This window comes from Patagioenas fasciata, chromosome 6, assembly GCF_037038585.1.
Source record: "Patagioenas fasciata isolate bPatFas1 chromosome 6, bPatFas1.hap1, whole genome shotgun sequence".
Taxonomy (NCBI): Eukaryota; Metazoa; Chordata; class Aves; order Columbiformes; family Columbidae; genus Patagioenas; species Patagioenas fasciata.
Window position 1 is genome coordinate 9,939,396 of NC_092525.1, and position 19,983 is coordinate 9,959,378.

General features: G+C 43.8%; 1 protein-coding gene across 1 annotated transcript; it reads left to right on the forward strand.

Moving 5' to 3' along the window:
* The first annotated feature begins 311 nt into the window (after positions 1–311).
* EFCAB14 (EF-hand calcium binding domain 14) lies at positions 312–19,979 on the forward strand. The gene is made up of 11 exons (XM_065842379.2): positions 312–637; positions 1,471–1,619; positions 4,874–5,019; positions 6,848–6,946; positions 10,677–10,787; positions 11,465–11,545; positions 13,094–13,285; positions 13,929–14,009; positions 15,160–15,271; positions 16,103–16,234; positions 17,035–19,979. Exons 1-11 carry the CDS (start codon positions 456–458, stop codon positions 17,208–17,210), a joined length of 1,461 nt encoding a protein of 486 aa, XP_065698451.2. The 5' UTR covers positions 312–455; the 3' UTR covers positions 17,211–19,979.
* The last annotated feature ends 4 nt before the right edge of the window (positions 19,980–19,983 follow it).

Here is a 19,983-nt window from a genome sequence, read left to right on the forward strand (position 1 = left end):
AACACCGCTTGCCAGTCACTGTTATCTCTGGGAGCTCGGTGGGCGAAGGTAAGCGGGGAGGGGGGTACCGGCATCCTTCACCTGCCGAGGGCGGGTCTCGAACCCCCACACCTCCACACGTTTCTCCGCCCCCGCGGATCGCGGGCCTGGGCCTTTAAAGCCCAAGGGGGGCGGCCCCGCGCTGTCCAATAGGAACGCTGCTTGCTTGCAGGTGGAGTGGGCGGGCCGCGACGGCGCCGGGAGCAGCCATGGCGCGGGCGGGGCGGGCGGCGGTAGCGGGGCCGGGCGAGCTGCCGCGGGGCCGGCGGGGACACAGCGGCCGCGGCCCCGCCGAGCGCCTGTAGCCGCGGCCGGGCCGCAGGCTGGCGAGCCGGGGCGCGCTGGCGGCGGCCGCCGCGGCGGCGGCGGAGGAGGGAGGCGGGAGCCAGCCGCCGACCGCGCCACCACACAAGAAGATGAAGAAGCGGAAGGAGCTGAACGCCCTCATCGGCCTGGCCGCCGACGGCCGCAGGAAGAAATCCCTCAAGAACGGCTCGGGCCACCGGCTGCTGCGCACCGAGCCACCCGCCTCTGACTCCGAGTCCAGCTCCGAGGAGGACGAGTTCGCGGCGGTGGGAGCGCGGGGCCGCTGCGGCAAGTGAGTCCCGGGGCTGCCGCCGGGACCCGGCCCGGGCCTGCCCGCCTGGGGCTCTGGCCCCCGCCGCGCCTCAGCGCCGGGCTCCGGGGCGGAGCTGGAGGCGGCTGTGGGGCACCGGGGGCTGCCAGGAAAGAGCTGGAGCTGCGGGGAACCTGTCTGGCTCAACAGGTCGCTTGGTGGGGGATGGAAGTAGATCTGAACCGTCCTCTGGCTTTTTTCCTTTTTTATGTGTTTTTTTCTTTTCTGTTTTTGTGCTCACCACAACTTGAACCCTTAGAGCAGCTCGGGAGCAGTTGCTTGGAATGTCAAGTGTGGTTGTTCCCGTGTGTCCGGGATGGCACAGTCCTGTACCTGCACGCTGATGCTGGTTTTGTTGCGGACACGGCGTGCTTTTGCCAATAAATAAGCTTTTTAGTTTATTAATGGACTTCTAAGAATTACTAAAAGTAGGCATGTCGCAGAGAAACTTCAGCTTTCGCAGTTTAGGGTAATCTAGAAGTCCTTGTCGTAACATTATGGTAATACCCTTTCTTGAATCTGGCTTTCCAAGCTATTGAGCAGATGTTCCTAACATAAGTTTATGTGAGCAGAGCAGGAAATTTTAGTAAGGGAAACCTAACAGCTGCTCTTAAATGTGCTGGATGTGCCTCCTGAGGATAAACTGAACAGAGTAATAGCCCTGATCTCACTGCGTAGCCTTATTTATTCTTGGAAACTCTTGTCAGCCAAAACGTGTGCTGTTCCAGCACTGTCCTTTACTTTGATAGATCAATAGCTAAAACTTTTATAAGTATTGTGGGATATTAACAATCTGTTATTTTTGTTTTACCCAGAGGAGACTATCTACGATGCTGCAAATTCTGTTACCCATTATGTGCGTTTGTCATTCTCGCCGCTTGTGTGGTAGCATGCGTTGGCTTGGTCTGGATGCAGGTGGCTCTCAAGGAGGATCTGGATGCCATAAAGGAGAAGTTTCGAACTAGTAAGTCTCAGTGTAACCGCACTATTTCATGTTTGTTTTGGACAGTGCGAAGAGCTTTAGTTGCCCACTTATTCAAAGTCCGAAAGTGCTGAGTAGGCGAACTGTCCCTGAATTGAGGAGTCCTCTGAGCCAAAAACACTCAGAGGCTGGGCGAATCTAAGGCAAATGTTATGTATTCTTGCTTGCTTTCTATATTCTGAGGAGCAGGAGGCTGGACTAGTTGAGCCTGTAGTTGCTTGTACATGCATTTCTAAAATTCCTGACTTTGGTCTTGGGAACGTTCTCTTCCAAAGAAAACCCTATTTAAAAAGTTCTGATCAGCCCCATAAAAGCAGTATAGGGGATTTTGATGCATCCCTTAAAGTAATGGAAAACAATGTTCTTGAGCTCTTTCAAAAGCATCTGATACTTACTGTAGCATTACTCCAATTTGAATGTTGCTTTGGTGTTGTTTTTCTTTGTATTCTTTGAATGTTTATCTTGTTTGCACTGACCTGTTCTTGTTCAACTTTTACCTTGTGTTGCATATGGTGTGAAGTTACTTCATGTTTAATACTTTGAAGTATGGACTTAACGTGAAGCATTTTGCTTCTAAACCTCATGTTTTCCTTGTCCATGTTACAGTATTGAAATCGTACTTCTGTAGTGCTGACGTATAACAAATGGTGAGATTTCCGTGTAACACGTGCTCTCTGTTCTCTGTACCTCACCTGTGGATACAAGATACATTTTGGTGCCTTATTTTAGTAGCAATTAATATCCTATATGTTGAAAGAGGCAAGGATAAGCTGAGGAGCTGTGTGAATGGAGCAGAAGAGTGAAGCTTAAGCATTCAGGTGGTCTCTAGCTGGTTCAGGAAAGCTGTGTAGTTATGTTTTCCATGAGGAGCACCGCTGTTGACTGCGGATTTTGTCCCATAGCTTTGGTACTTGTCGTAGAGATTTTGTGCCCAGGAGTTGCAGGTGACCTTAAAAATAAGGCTGGTAAAACCAGGAGTTTGCTAGGGCTCGAAGTAAGCAGAGGGCTTGATTTGCTTGTGGTAAAAGAGGTATTGAGGAAATGTGTCGTGTTGGGGTGTGTAACTCTGCTGTGAGGTGGGAGTTGTCTGCCAAGCTGGAACCTGCTGGCTGGGAGCGAGGTGGTGTTGCTGACAGATGTGCCTTTATGTGAACTGGTACTGAACTCTGAAAGCCAGTTGTGACTGCCATCTGCCAGTTCGGGAGGGTTCCTTCAGTTAGAGGCGCTGCTTTGTGACTGGGAGCATTTTGAACAGCTCTGCAGCGGCTGTTCCTGTGTTCTGGGTAAATGCTGCTCCCCACGGACTGCTCTGCCTTAAGTATGTACTGGCAGTAAAAGTTTTGCACAATGACAACATTTGTTGGCTTTGGTGTAGTTAGGTTTTGACATTCCAGTTTTACACAGACCTCTTTGTTACAGCAGTCGTTCTCTTTGGGCTTACCATCTGGCAATTACAGATGTGTTTGTTTTCTCCGTGATAGCCCTGATAGAAAAGCTGTGCATTTATTTAATAGTTGGTCTAGTGATAAAATGGTCTCAGATTTCCTTGCCACTATAATAGCATGCCCAGAAGCTGGACAGGAGTCTTGTAATGAAGCAGAGCATTAAAACACAAGAAACAGCCGGCAAGAGTAACCTGGATCCAGAAGGTAACACTGTGCTTTGGTGAGGTGTGTGGGTAGATGGAGGAACATGCATGGCATCCATCTGTGCTACAGGAGGGGTGGAGAAAGCTATTCCTCCTCTGCATGTTTGTCCATGTTTTTCCCCGTAAGAGCAGAGTCCTGTGGCAGTTTTTGTTAACGTTCTGCTATCCTTTGAACAAACCGAGTATGGTATGAGTGCTTTTTAAAAATAAAACATCTTTGCATCCAGTATGTTTGGAGTAGGGTGAAGTTATGGTAATGTTTCCCTTCAGTTGTTAGTGATGATGCTAAGAATACATTTAACAGTTAGGATTTTTCTTTTTGCAGTGCTAGGAAGGTTAAGTTTAGTGTTACTACACACAGAAAGGCAAAACAAAAAATAATTTGTCTGCTAAAGCCTCTGCAGCATCAGCTTCAATGTGAACTGTTTGTGTCAAATGCACAATTAGCTCTCAGTCTGTTTTGGCTAAAATACACTTTTCAAGGACTTACTTAACTGAAGAAGTTATTTGGGTCTTGAGTGACCCATGCAGATGACTCTGTACCTAGGAATGACTCTTAGGACTTGCTTCAAGAAAAACGAGGTGGGTTTTTGACCACGCACGACTTTCCAGTTGTGTGTATTCGGGTATGCACTCCCAAAAGCTTCCCCATTTGACTGGGTGGGTCACAGAAGCAAATTTGTTCTGGGAACTGCCAGCGATGTACCACGTAGGTCCCACTGCCCTTGGCAGTCTGTGGTCTGAATGATGGTGATGTGTTGTGGAGGATTCCACTGCTGCCTTACAGGGTGGAGGTGCAGGGTTTGGGGGACTATCATCTCCCTCTCCAAACCTTTGCTTATTTGTTTCTCAGAGCCAGGGATTTAGGATTGCCTAACAGTGCTTGCAGCTAAACAGCTTAGTCACTGCAGACCTGGAAGAGCTGCATTTCTGAGGCTCACTTAGACTGATTTGTGCTGCGTGTTTCCCTCTTCCTGCAGTATTAATTGCAGTAATAACTACATGATTTCCAGGGACCTTGTTTACTGATTTGTTTACCAACAGATGCTAGTGTGTAGGCTTGTATGTTCTTTCTCAGTTGTCCTTCTGTCACGTGGAACAACTGTAATCACGTTAATCTCTTTGGAATTCACTTCTTCATCAGCAGCCCCTTTGCAGACTTGAGAAGGGCACCAAGTTTCATTTCACGTACCTCCTTTGCCCTGGTGCTGTTGGCAGTTCTTATTTACAGTCCCATTACTATTTCATGTCCTTCTGTGAGAGTGATGTAAAATCACTGCACTAAATAAAGACCTGCTGAGGCTTGCCAGAATGACAGAACTATTGCAAAGTGTTAAATTTAGTACGAGCTCTCTGGGTTCTCTCTGCAGACGTTATGACTCTTTGAACAAAAAAGAGCTGTCTTTCTGAACAAACACTTAATTCTGAATTGGCAGTAAACCCATATGTAGAAACTCTTATTACCTTCTTTCACTGCTGTAGATGTTGCTGCTTGTAGTTTTGTTTTCCTTTCAACATTGTTTACCTGGTCTTTTGGGATTTTTTGTTTAGAAAAGCAAATTCAATGATTTTTTTCATGTTTTTTTAGTGGAATCTAATCAAAAGACGTCATTCCAAGAAATTCCTAAACTGAATGAAGACTTGGTACAGAAGCAAAAGCAACTAGAACAAATTGAGACTGGAGAACTGGGGCTAAATAAAATTTGGATCAATATCACAGAGATCAATAAACAGGTGAGAGGGATCAATGTTTGGTTTTGAGAAATAGTAAAACTTTCCATTCAAACTTATTTGTACAGAAGTTATTTTCATTTTCGGCACTGAGCTTTTATCTAAGGACTTCTGTGGCCATACGCTGAACTTCGAAAGTTAAAATGGAGTATAAGCCTCATTAAACAAGCAAAAAAAGTTTGAGGCTGATTGAGAAGAGGAGAAATTATGCAGCTGGTAGAAGGACTTGAAAGAACCTGAGGACTGTGCAGTTCTGAATTTTTCTGCCAAATTGTGGCGGTTATGATAAGAGATTTGATATTTCGGAGGTGTTCGCAAATGTTTCATAAGCCTTGAAAGGAGTTGCAATCAGTGCAAGTTCGTGTTGCTACAAATGAAGTACTGGTGCCTTGTGAGTGTAAAATCTGCTAATACACACTTGGAATCTGAGCTGGTGTAAATCTTAGCTCTGTTTATATGGCTAGAACTAAGCCACTTAACAGAAAGCTGTTTCCGCAGCTGATCTATTAACTCACGCTGCAAAGCAGACATCCAGCAAGGCTCTTTTGGGAATTTTGCCTCAGAGTGAAAGTTCAGAGCTGCTCACGGTTAGTGGTACCGAGAGATATGCATGGGGAACTCTCCCCAGCGCTGGTGCTTTGGGTTTAGTTTCTAAGAGTGAGGTGCCTGCTCAGTTTAGGTTTTTTTCAGTCCTGTGCAGCGCTGAAGTGCTTAACGTGGCACATAAATATATTTGAAAATTTGACTTGCTTTCTTCGGCATCTGAGAGTATGCATTATCCGCAGATATTGAGGTACTTCATTCAGCGTTTAAGATGCTGTCATCTGCAGCTGGATATTAAAGATACTTGCACATGGTTCTTGCAAAGCCTGGAGTTACTTCAGGGTCTGGTTCCAGGGTGAGCCAACTCTTCTGGGGATCAACGTTTAGTTCCTGTTTTTTTCCATGAATTGTTTGGGGTGTGCTGCTGGGAGTTATTTCAGCCAATATTCACAGCTGTGCAACCAGGAAGCCCACAAGCCAGCTTATCAAGTTTGGCCTCATGTACAACTAGAGTCTTGCCCATGTCCTCAGCTTGCGAAACAACTTTTTTAACCAGAAGAAAGTGAGTTGTATCTGCTCTACTTTTGTGTTGTCGAATGTGAGAACAAAATTATTTTTCTTTGTTTTGACAACTGATGGCTACAAATTGATCTTAAAGCGATAGTGTAAGCAATGAATGACTAGCACGTAGTTGTTTTTAATTTATTTGCCAACCTCTCAATTGGAATGAATAACTGATATTGAAGACCCATTGAATGACTTCTCAAACAGCTGACAGAAGTTGAGCTGACTGCTGTGCCTGGATTGGCACTGTTCCACCTCTGCGGCAGAAGGTTTGGATGAGACATAAACTTGTTGCCTGTCGCTCAGCTGGAGAAGTTGCGTGTTCACTGGGTTTTGCCAGGCAGCTTTGATTGCTAAATACAAAAGTAGATGACTGTTTCTTCCATGTAAAGGCTTTTTGTGTAATTTTTTAAATCTGTCTTGAGCAACAGCCTCTCTCTAAGGTGAAGAATGTAAAATGGGCAGAGGTTACCTTATTGAAAAGGGCCTTAAATGCTTTCATTCAGTTGAAAAAAAAGAGTCCTTGCTCCTGTTGCAAGAGGCAGAATATTTTTAATGTAGCCTTTGCAGGACTTATAACCCAGAGACAGGGGTGTTTTGTGTGTGTACATATATAATTTTGTCTTGCCTGATGTTTTAATGTTACAAATGGAGTCATTAGTATTGGAGAAGATCAGAATCAAGACTATGTTGACTAATTCTAAATATTCCTCTTCGTTTTTAGATATCGCTATTGACCTCAACAGTAAATCATCTCAAAAACAACATCAAGTCTGCTCCGGATCTGATTTCTCTTCCTCTCACAGTAGAGAAACTTCAGAAGGCAAGTACTGCGAATGTGGCTGTTGCTAGACACGTTCTGTGCTGCTAAGCTGCAGCTGGGCCCTTGGGGACAGCAGTGACAACAGGAATTACCTGACTTGCATGTGAGGAATATTTGCTTCTCTTGTTTTCAGACTGCACTTCATACACATGGTATTGTATGGTCCTATGATAATGTATGGCAGGTAAAAAAATTAAAGGCATTGTTTGTCACTTTCTGGAGATGGATTTGTTTGTATTATATTGTTGCTGCTTTACCTCAGAGCTGATCTTTCTGGTTGCTTTCCTTCAGCTTGCTAATCTTAACATCATTTAAGACACTTGCAAAAAGTCTGTCTGCAGTTTTACAGCTCTGCTTGCAAACAGGTGGTTTGTTTAGCTTTTTGTGATTGGAAAACAAAATGAATAGCTTTATGGGAACTTCCTCGTCTTGAGCAGTGTATAGTTCTACATCTGACTCTGCATTTGCAGTCTTGAGGTGGGTAGGGGTGTAACTTGGGAGCGGTGGGCTGGAACATCAGTGTGGGAGTTCCCTTGTTGTTCTGTACATGCACAGCAAAACATGAGTTGTAACAGGGATGGTTTTCTGGCAATCCCTTGAAAGGTGGGGCCCTGCTGGGTGGCACATGATTACTGCTAAGGTGACTGCTGTTAATCCAGTGTCTTACTCTGTACCTTAGCTGAGAATTCTTTACCAAAGAACTGTCCTGTTTATTTTGGTACAAAGAATGGCTTGTTGAAACTTCCCTGGCTTTTCCATGGCAGTTCTGTTTATTTAGCCATAAACATTTATATTGGGCTAACACTTAATGTCAGTCCAGTCTTTGTGGCTTTTATGAGTTTCCACTTCTCATTTGTTATCTTTTCAAAATTAATGTATAATTAACAAGCTAGTCTAATGCAAAGCAGTTAGTGTGGTTTGGCTGATCAGGCTGCTAGGATTTCTTTTTCTGGGAGGAGTACAAAGCTATTTCCTAAGCTTCTAATTCACTGTTGTGAACATGCTGGATTTCCACTGTGTTATATCAGAAGTCTTAAGGTAGTACCTAGTCTGGAATCTGCACCTAGTTTTTATATGTATAAAATACAGAAAAACCTTGTTATCATCTTGCTGCCTTCACTACTGTCGGGGCACAGTGTTAGGACCGGCAGGTTTCAGCTTGCTGCGATCTGCTGAACAGCAAGGCTTTGTCATGGTGAAATAAGTCATTTTCACATCGTGAAAATCAAAGATCTTGGGAACTTTTGAGTTCTTTCCAGTCTCTAAGGGAAGTGTTAAGACGTGGCATCTGTTGCCACTGCTCTCTTGATGCCATCTTACTTGCATTTATGTTTTAGAAGGTTGATATAGTAAAGACAGCTGGATTCCTTCCAGGAGGTATATTGTGAGGTGTTGAATGTAGAAAAACTATGTGAAAGTTTAAATACGATAGTTTTAATGGTTTGTAAGTGTCATGTTAATGAAAAAACGTAAGTTTCAAGACTTGGACTTCTTTTTGACCTCTGTGTGCATGCTGCACCACCTCCTGCCACACAGGAGAGCTTCGGTGGTTGTGGGTTGGTAACCCAGCTATTGATAGCCCTGGTGAAAAATATCCTACTCAGCTGTCCATTGCATCCATCTGTCTTTGGAATTACCTGTCTTATTGGAATAAATCATCTATCAGCGGTCCTGGCTAACTGGGAGGGTCCCAGTTGACTGGAGCATCGCAAATGTGATGCTGAAGAAAGGCTGGAAGGAGGATTTGGGGAAATACAGGCCTGTCAGCCTGACCTTGGTGCCAGGGAAGGTTATGGAGCAGATCGTCTTGGGTGCCATCACACGGCACGTACAGGAAAAGCAGGAGATCAGGCACAGTGAGCATGGGTTTGTGGAAGGCAGGTCCTGCTTGACCAACCTGATCTCCTTCTATGGCAAGGTGACCTACTTAGTGGATGAGAGGAAGGCTGTAGATGTGGTGTGCTTAGACTTTAGTAAAGCCTTTGACACTGTCTCCCACAGCATTCTGCAGGAGAAACTGGCAGCTCATGCCTTGGACAGATGTACTCTTTGCTGGGTGGATGGCCAGACCCAAAGAGTTGTGAATGGAGTTAAATCCACTTGGCAGCGATCATGAGCGATGTTCCCTAGGGCTCAGTATTTGGGCCAGTTCTGTTTAATCTCTTTATCAATGGTCTGGATGAAAGGATGAAGTGCACCCTCAGTAAGTTTGCAGATGACACCAAGTTGGGTGCAGTGTTGATCTGCTGGAGGGTAGACTGGCCATGCAGAGGGATCTGGACTGGCTGGATTGTTGTGCTGAGGCCGGTTGCATGAGGTTTAACAAGGCCAAGTGCTGGGTCTTGCACTTGGGTCATAACAGCCCCAGGCAGTGCTACTGGCTGGGAGAAGAGTGGCTGGAAAGTGCCTGGGGGAAGAGGATCTGTGGGTGTTGGTGACAGCAGCTGAACATGAGCCAGCATGTGCCCAGGTGGCCAAAAAGATGGTCAAGCATTGGAACAGACTGCCCAGGGAGGTGGTTAAGTTACCATCCCTGGAGGTGTTTAAAAGATGTGTAGATGTGGTGCTTAGGCATATGGTTTAGTGGTGGAGTTGGCAGTGTCAGCTTAATGGTTGGACTCAATCTTAAACGTTCTTTTCAATCCAAATGATTCTATGGAAAGGCTGCTATTCTTAGAACAGGATTTTGGTTTTCTTAAGCCTTTTTTCCCTGTATGTACTGTTCCTGGAAAGGGGGAGCTGCCTGCTGGGACAGCAGCTTTTGTTCAGGCTGATGAAACGTGCCCCAGGTGTCCTGAGGTTCTTCAGTGCACAGAGTTGGTTTACAGAGCCTGCGTTCAGACGTGCAAAATGAACCGCTGGAGGAAGATGATATTGTGTGGATATTGTTTGAATGTAGTCTGGGTCGCTAGAGGATCACTTCAGTGCCTTAAGAACTTATGAACATAACAGGGTCGTAGGAAAAGGGGATTTTTAGATGGGTTCTGTTTGATTTAATGATTGAATAAAATACAGGGGCATGCTCTGTCCTGTTACTGTAACTTCCAAGTGTTTGTGGATGTCCTGGCTGACAGTCTGACTGTGGCTGCTTTGCTGTCTGCTGCCCAAACACCAGCACAGCTCTACAGAAGTTACTTCCTCAAGTTAGACCTGGGTTAGGGGGAGTTCCCACAGGTGAAGGCAGGGGCTGGCGGTGGTCAGAGCAGACTGACTGGACCTGCAGGATTCATGGAGGCTTTCCTGATGCTTCAGAGCTATTATTTCATTTTACGAAAGGCAATACTTGTTTGAAAATCTGATCTGCAGCCTTTGGCAGACTCTTTTTTCAGTGTGTGGTGTGTCTGTGGGTAGCCCTGAAAGGCAGTTAAGGCAGGCTAAATTGGAGGTGTCAGCATCCTTGTGTTCAATACAAATGCTCCATGTAGAGTGGAAGTAAGATGTCTTCATATCAGGATTACTTTTTTTAATTGATGCCAGAACATCTGTATTGTTGTGGGAGTAGCAAACCCATAGTTTTGGTTATCCAGCTTAAGCTTTTATGGTGTTGAATGTGGCCTGAGATGTGATGGGTATAATTTGCAGTTTTGTCTGCAAAGAAAGTTCCACATACTTCATATGCATATTTTTGTGGCAGTCTGCCTGCAGTTTCACTGACAAACCATCGTGTTTGGTCGATTGGGACAGTGCAGTTGGAGGAAGGCTGAGATTTCTCTCATCTTCTTTGTTCCAGACTGTAGCGAACATAGGTAGCACGCTTACCAGTGTTTCTCACGATGTTGAAAACATACAGACAGTTATTGAAGAATACAAGAAATCCATAGAAATACTTCAGAATGACGTGGTAAGAACATGTACTAATTTAACACTGTTTTAACGATGACCTGCCTGACATGAAGCACGTTTAAGAACTGTATGGAGTTCTTGCCTTATGCTTTCAAAATACTATTGAAGTTTCAGTGGGTGTTGGTTGGTACGTGAATAAGCTGATTTTCTAATCTCTGAGGCATCTCCTATATGGTACCAAGTATATATTTCCCTGGAGCCAGAATCATTGGTCCTTATTGCACTTCTTTATCCTGACCATCTTTACCGCAGACTACTCACTGTATTTATACTGACCTCTTGCTTGCGGTTAACTGACTCAATAAAAAAAGGGTTTTTCAGTTAGACTGCAATACAACATTACTTTAAGAATACTTGCAGATAAAAATCTGCATCAGGCATGTTGTAAGACCTGATTCAGTCAGCGAGTGCTATGAAAACATTGCAGATAGGACAGTGGTAGCACTGAAATGTGTGTCGTAGCTCATTGAAGGGAGAAGAGCTAATTTGGAAGGTTTACTTGAAATAAATTTGGACCTTATGTGTTTGGAAGAGAAAACTCTGTATTAGCCTGGTGCAACACATGATTGACCATAACTGTAGCAAAACATCCTCAGCTGCAACCTGCCAGTTATTAAAAGCTTAGTATTGTTTTTGTAGGTGTTTGATAATATAACTTTCTACTTATTTCCTTAGAAGGAACTAAAGCAGATACCTTCACTTCCCTCCACTGTTGTGCCAAGGACTGAGAGAAATCAGACAGAGAATTGCAAACAGGTATTTTTCTCCCTTGCATAATGAATATTGGTACCAGTACCACTGATACTTTTCTTGTGTTTTGCAGTATTGTAGTTTACAAAAAAGTATGGGTTTTATCCAGACGATATAGATAGCATCCTTCAAGATAAAATGAGATAATTTTGCTGTAATTTGTTCCTGTTGATGTGCAAACAGGAAAGTATTCTAGTCTGAGAGTATTTTTGTGTGTTTTAGCTGGGTGAGGAGTAAAAAGACAAACAAATATCAAACTAATTTTAGGTGTACTTTGCTTATGTAAATTTAAATGAGTTAAAAGTGCCTTATCGAATGGATTTTATTGCCAATCTGTGCAAACTTGGGAGTGGCACGTATTGAGTCACCTGCGCTGTAATGAGGTGTGGAAAGCAGGGATTAAGCAGCAAAAAAAGAAATAATACATGGGTGTTTAGGTGAATGGCATGGAATGGAAGGATTGTGTTTATTTACCTTTAAAACAGTCAATATTTCCTCAAAAATGAATCTTGTGTATAAATATGCCTGGTATGTGCTTTCATGGGAAAAAGAGTTGATGTGGTTACTAAGCTTGCCCTGGAAAATGAGATGAATAGGCTTTCTGTGTTTGCTGGCACAGCTGAAGTGATTACATTAGCAACAAAGAGGTTTGCCCTGAGGAAGAATCTCAGTTTCCAACTTTGAAAGCTGGAATAACTTGGTTCCAGGTTCCAGTATTAGAGAGCAGTGTAGGGAAAAGGGACCTGGGGGTCCTGGGGACAGCAGGGTGAGCATGAGCCAGCACTGGGCCCTTGTGGCCAGGAAGGCCAGTGGTACCTGGGGTGGGTTAGAAGGGGGTGGTCAGTAGGTCAGAGAGGTTCTCCTGCCCCTCTGCTCTGCCCTGGGGAGACCACACCTGGAATCTTGTGTCCAGTTGTGGCCCCTCAGTTCCAGCAGGACAGGGAACTGCTGGAGAGAGTCCAGCGCAGCCACCAAGATGCTGAAGGGAGTGGAGCATCTCCCGGGTGAGGAAAGGCTGAGGGAGCTGGGGCTCTGGAGCTGGAGAAGAGGAGACTGAGGGGTGACTCATTCATGGGGATCAATATGGAAAGGTTGAGTGTCAGGAGGATGGAGCCAGGCTCTTCTTAGTGACAACCAGTGATAGGACAAGGGGTAATGGGTTCAAACTGGAACACAGGAGGTTCCACTTAAATTTGAGAAGAAACTTCTTCCTGGTGAGGGTGGCAGAGCCTGGCCCAGGCTGCCCAGGGAGGTTGTGGAGTCTCCTTCTCTGCAGACATTCAAACCCGCCTGGACACCTTCCTGTGGAACCTCAGCTGGGTGTTCCTGCTCCATGGGGGGATTGCACTGGATGAGCTTTCCAGGTCCCTTCCAGTCCCTGACATTCTGGGATTCTGTGTGATTCTGTAACTTTCTGAAAGTTTCCAGTTGGATGTTTTCAGTGGTGTCTGTGGAGAACCAGTCTATAGTCTGTCCAGTTAAACTGGGTCAGTCACCATGTAAATAGCAAGATTGCTGCGGAGGTTGAGTAAACCAACGTGTTTTGTATTTCAGGACAGCCAGTCACTGCACACAGCTTTGGAGGAACTAAATAACACTGTACTGGTGTACCAAAAGCTGAATGACATCAAGCTTCTAAATGTGGATTCAGCCATTGGTAACCTCAGCCAGAGGGTTATGCTGTTAGAAAACTCTGCCCTTGCTGTGAATAATCTGGACAAAAGAGAGAACTTGTCTATCGGTGTGGTAAGTATTTGATGACTGGGGGTGTCTGCTCAGGCTGGTAGCTTCAATACTTCCTATAAGCTACAGATACAGCTTGTCAAACTAAAGAAAATGTCAGCATGGAGCTTGAGACACTCAGGATTTAATCTTAAAAGGCTGGATATTTTCTCATTCTGAACAGATAACAAATGTTAAGGGTATCTCTGCAGCAGTCATTTCTTCCCTGTAGAATCTACAGAAAAATGTCTAAACACTGAGACATTTAAGACTTGGGCAACTGCTTAATGGGGCAGGATTCACAAACCTGTTTAACTATGTTTCAGGAAAGCACTCTGGCACATAAGGGGGTGTTAAGGAGGAGCCACGCAGGCCTCTGGATTGTTCTTTGGTGCTTAAATACTAAAAAATACTAAATATATTTGTGGATCCTTCCAGGGCTCTCTTTATTCCATACTGAGAATGTGTTCTGTATGTTTAGTAACAAGGAACATACCGATGTTGCTGTGGTAAACTACATAATCCACTGCCTTCATGTTTATTCTAGCATGTAGTTGTTCTGTTTGTATTTCCTGCTTCATGCCTGCCAAATTTGAAGGAAAGAAACTCTAACTGTAGGAAATAAGCATATGAGTAAACTCTGCTCTCCTTGATTGTTTTGTTGTAGGGGAATGATGCAACTACCTCTCGAAAAACACAAAACGAAGATCAACTAGATAATGAAAGTCATTCAGATAAAGAAGAAAAGGTAAAGCAGGGAAACACAAATTACACTGAATTAGTAGAACGTGTCATTGTCTGTATAATCATATTTTAAATGAGACTAAATTGAGGAAAGATCTGCAAGCAGGCTAATCTGATCTGGTCTCTTTTAAGAGTCCAGAGTAGGAGGACAGCTTATTCACACCATTTTAGAGGAAGGAAGTAAATTAGGAGAGAAGTAATAGTTTAAAGTCTTGCTGTTCTGACTACGTGTGGGATAACACAGCGGAGCTGCTCTATTATCCTTCCGTGAAGCTGAAGGAATCTTGGGAGGTTCAGACCACGATCCGGTGGAGCAGAGGACTCTGGCACCAGCTGTGTTCCCATTGCTGTGCTGTCAGCAAAACCAGCCTAACTATTGTGGGTTTACACCGCAAATGGGGTTATGGCGTTTATCCAGGTTTAAAAACTTTCGTAGGTTGACTTAGGGAAGCTTTGCACTAGTGGAGTCTGGGAATTGATGGAAGTCACCTCTTGGTAATGATCTGGTGATTGGCTGTGGGTGAGTTGAACAGATGAACTGAATCACCAGATTGTGGGCTGGGGATGAGAGGTGGTGCTGCTGCTGAGGTTTCCAGCTCCTGGAAATAGGGCAGGTGGCTGAACTGGCTGCACTGTCTGTTCTGGGCTTAGACTGATGTGAAATCAATTTATCATTTGGAACCCACTCAAAAAAGAAGTAAAAGCTCCAGATTAAAAAATGTGGTCGTTTTACTTCGGCAGAAGGTAGTCAGTGCTGCAGGCAAACATCTAAAACAATCACGCAATTCAATTAATGTATAAATGTTTGTTCCAAGCATGTTTGACTGTTTAATATTATGATTTTTCAGTCTTGTTCATTTACATAAGAACTACAGAAATTAAATGTCAAGTTATTTTGAAATTAGTGTCTGCAACATAGTTGCCTACTTTTCAAGTTGAGGGACTGATTCTATTTTTTTCTTACAGAACATGTGAAATTATTCCTTACATATTTCCATAGATGTTTTATTTTTAAACCTTGTTTATAATTTTAAACTTGATCAGCCTAGAGACCTTCAAGTCACTCAAAAGTACTTATATATTTTAAATTACTTATTTTCCTGATCTGCTGAAGGGCTGCTTTGTAAGTTGTTGTTTTTTCCCTACATATGCAGGAAACAGGAACTAGAGATTCTCAGGTATTAAAAAGGAAAGAAACGCTTCAGCTGATCAACGCTCTCACAGGCAAGCCTGAAAATGACAGACCCACGGAGACATCACAGAATGGTGAGGATGTGTTGCAACAGTAAGCCATAAACCTGAACATTCCCTGTGTAATTCAAAGAATAATTAGTGAAGGAGGATAATTTAGACTGTTCTTTGAGATTTTTGGTGGAGATTATTTTGGTTAAAGCGGTAGGAAAGTGATGGCTCTAAACCAGAAAACTAGTTATGACTGCTTGAGGTGTGCAGCAGGATTCACATGCACCAGTAGCTTGTGTTTGAAGGCATACAGTGGTTAACCTGTAGAAATTTCTACTCAGTAACATCTGCTTTTGCTCTTTCAAAATCAAAGGAGGAAAAGTTTGCATCTCTGCTGACCTGTGTCGGTTTTGCACTGTTGCTGTGTGTATTCAGGCAGTGCTGAAGATCCCAAATACTTCATTACGATAGAATTGTGCTTGTTAATTTGCTAAGCGGTAACTTGGAAGTTTAGACCTTGCTGTTGGGCAAGAGAAATACCTGTGCTGAGAAGGTGAAAACAACCCGGGTGGGTAGATGTAATTCACTTAATAAAGCTTGTTCGGCACTTTCAGATGGGGAATTACAAAGCGCTTCCAAGTCATTTGTGAATGGGGTTTACAAATACACATCTCCTAGTGCAGCATGAAAGATTAGAGCTGTATAACTGCCAAAAAGAGTTTTCTTCCGTCTGTGCTTCCAAATATTGGTAAAAGGGGACAACACTGCTGTGTTCTGAAATGATTTTGCAGCGTTCTTATCCCATACAGCATCTGTGATGCAAAAGAAAACCAAAAGTATTGGTAGACTGTGTTTGTTTCTGCGAACTATTGTTCTGTGGAATTAGTAAGACTAATAGAAGTTTTCTTGTAACAGTTGAAAGTAGTCTGAGTACTACAGCAAAGCCCACAGACCTTTCTAGGCTGGCTTCGCGGTCAGCTGATGACAACGCTGAGAATAACGGACAGCTGAGACATCTGTCCTTACCAGGAGTTGCCAGCATCGAAGGTATGTCCTTTCTAGGCTGACCTTTTTCTGAGTATTTCATGTAAATGCTTAGGAGATAAGTCTGGAATTATGGTAGCGTGTCTAGGCATCCCAGGAGAAGTGAAGTCAGTTTTAAAAGCTTGAGAACTATGGCCTTTCAAAAGGAAAAATAACTGAAGCAAACCCTAAACAAACAAAAAACTAAAAGAAAATACTTGTGTGTAAAAGGAAAGTTAGGATTTAAACAAGAGTGTGCATTACAAGTGAGTTTAATTGTTTTGGCTGCCAAAGCACTATACCATGTGCCTCAGATTGAATGGTCAAGGGCAGAATTAGGGTGCTGAAGGAAAATGAAATAGTCCAGTGTGTATGTTTTAGGATTTTTTTAAGAGAGCACGGGCTGGTCAAATGAACGGTATCTGGATCTTGCTGTTCAGTCTGTTCAGCTACTGAAAGGGCGATGTTTTGCATCAGGAAATGAATAGACACTTTTCCCTTTATCTGTGCTGTTGGTATAGCAACAGTCCTTCAGAGCTTGCTTTTGTGGAGGAGAACTGCATCTGCATGCACTTAGTGCTTGTAGAATGGGCTATTAGTTGTGGCCAGAAATAGGGATTACTTTTTACACATTTAACGTAATTTAATCCAGAAATATTCATGCTTCTTTCTCCTAAACTATTTTGCAACATCATACAAGGCAAACTGCGTACTTGGGGATGCTTTAATTACTAGCTAGTAAGACACAGTGCAGTAAAACTGGAAGAGCAGCTTATTTCTGTGTACTTAAAGGAGCTACTTTAAAATCTTTGTTCTATTTGCAGATCTTCAGAGTTTGTTTGAAAAAGGAACGGAAGATGCTGATAGAAAACTATCACATGAAGATCTCCAAAAGCTGCTCGGCTCTACAGCCCCAGAGTCCCAGAGCTTTAAGAAATTTGACACAGATGGAGATGAGAAATACTCGTTACAAGAACTGAGATTAGCTTTAGGGGTATAGGATATATATTTAGAAATGTGATATTGACGGATGCTACTGTAGCTAAAGGAAACTACGGGACATGAAAAACTACGGCTGCACTTTCCTAGTGTTTTACTGATCTTTGGAGCTAAATTACTGTACACATTGCCACCTCTTTTACTTTCGTTTGCATTTATTGACATTTACAAAGTTTTATGTCGATAGGACATAATATTGGGACTGTGTTAAAATCCAGCAAATTCCCAAACTTGGAAACATTTTCCTCTCGTTCTTTCCTTTCCAAGGGAGTTTTGGTTTTAATTTAAAATGTGTACATACTAAAATAAAACTATGGTTTTATATTTCACTGAAATTTGCCTTAAATTAGAGAGCTGCACTTTATGTAGAGCGGAAGGAAATCTGTCTTGTAAAGATGGGCTTCTTCTGCTTGTAAATATTTGAGACAGAGTAAATTATGCATATTTAAGGGGAAGTTTGTATCAGGGGCTGTGTTGGTAGGAAGCTGTTTATAATGAAAGACTGAGCCTAAAAGGAGCGGTGTTAAGAGCCTCAGCTAAATTTGTAATTATGGCTAAGTATATCCATGAATGAGTGTGGACTCAGAGGAAAGCAGGAGTGGTAAATCATGCCCATCTATAGCAGGATTTATTTTTAGAGGGAAGAGTTGAAAGTGTTTTTTATATCATGAACCTACAGGAGCAATTACTTACCAAGTGCTTGGGTTTTCACTTCAGCATCCTTCTGGCTTTGCCGTATTGCATCCAGATTACATTTTGTGAGATGAGCTTATCTGTTTTTCTTTAAAAAAAAAAAGCAAGCTATTGAACGACTTTAACAGATGCTTAAGAGGTAAAAGTCTACAATGCAGCCTGCTGAGTAGTACCTGAATGGGTGTGGGTACCATCAGTGTGTGCTGATGGTCTTACTGGTTGGTCTCTGGAGATCTTTGAAGAACAGGGCTGCTGATGCTGCCGCTTCCTTCCATCCATCCGCTGTTGTTTGGGTCACTCTGAAGTGTCCTGAGTAAAGCTTGTGGTCACTGGGAGCGTGAGCAGGTGGGGAAGGCCTGGAGTAGACTTGTGGGCTGTTTCCTGACTAATGTGGACATGATCACTTCTTGGTACCTTTACCTTTTGTGTTCTTGCCAACAGAAGGGTATAAAAAGCAGGATAGGAATGTGCAGTTGCATCAGCATTCTCTACTGAGACCTGTTTTGTTAGTGAGGTTTCCTTCCTATAGGGGAACTTAAGGGTTTGCTGATACTAGTGGATGTAAACACAGAGCGTGTTTATAACCTTCTGGAACATAGAAAATGGCTTTTGCAGAAGGGATTATTTTGCACTCTACATCAGGGCCAAGTTGGATGATTTTGCTCGTGAATATTGCTGACCTTGTTGGGAGTTTTTTGCATGAGTAGTGAATTGAAGTTGCCCGCCTTGCTGAAGCATCAGTTTGTGTGGAAGCCTGTTCATAATTGTTGACTTTATATAACTTTAGACTGGATGTTTTATGAATCATTGTATTCTGGAAGTATGAATTTCTGAAGGAATGTAGAAAAATTGAACCCTGTTGCCGATTGCCTAAGCTTCTTTCAGTGTTGCTCTTCTATCCTGTTTGGGTAATGCAGATGTGATGCTTTTGAATGATGTTTGAAAACACAGTATTTAAAACCAAACCCAACTAACCTGGGCTTTTGACAGGCCAAGAAGCCAACACTTGTTTCTTGCCACCTCCCATGCCCTTTTATACACTATGGTATAATTCCTTAACCAAATAATAATAATTAAAAAAACAAACTAGCAATAAAATGTAACCATTCTGGTATTTTATTTGTACATACTGTATCATAGCCATATGCCAGAGTTTGCGAAATATTTTTGGAAGTTTGATTTGTATGGAACTTAACTTACCTTAAAATTTAAGGGATTATTGTATTGCCACGTGTTTTGTTGCAGTCTGCTTTACTTTTAAAGGCTCTTCAACAGCGTTAGTGGAACTGTCAGCTAGAGACAGCGTGTGCCGCTGTAGCCGCCCGTGGCCCAGGAGCCGAGCCGGTCGGTCAGTGGCACTGGGGCGCACAGCTCTCCAGTGGCGTTGCTCAGTTTGCATGGCAGGAGCACATTGCTGTAGTCACTGCTGTTGTGGGATGGACTTGTCCTGTTAATTTAAGAAAATACGGTGGTCCCTGGGTGCAGTGGTCGCTTTTGTTTGGCCTGGGGTAGCTGGTAGGGGGGTGCTGCAGACTGGGAGCACCGGTCCCTGGCCAGGCTCTCCCAGCCGTGCAGGTTTTCTGCTCCGCTGCCCCACTCCATCCCGTGTGCTCTCCAAAACCCCTGTCTGGGGCTGACAGGCTTCCTCCCTCGTGGTTTGTTCACTCCACACGTGGTGGAGGCCATAAAAGCTGCAGATGTGATAAATCCGCTTGTCCAGATGTGCTCTCTGCTGAGCTCATGGCTGCAGACCGCGGGTTTTCAGATGGGTGGTTGACACCAGCCCGAGGAGGTGCTGAGTCCGGAGAGACAAATGATGTCTGGAATCCAAATAAACGGGACAGCGAGTGCTGGTCTGGGCTGTGGTGGAACGGAGCGATGCGCTGCTGGGACTTGCTGTGATCTGGTGTTCATTTTCAGGCTGTATTTGTGGGGTTTTTGGGTAGCTCCGGACACTGCGTGTCCCTCAGTGACCGGCCTGTGCGAGGAGCGCATGGCGCTGGGTGCGAGCTGCGGTCTCCTCGCCTTTTCCCCTGTAACGCCGCTTTAATTTAACCCAATAAAAGTTCATTTCCAGCGTG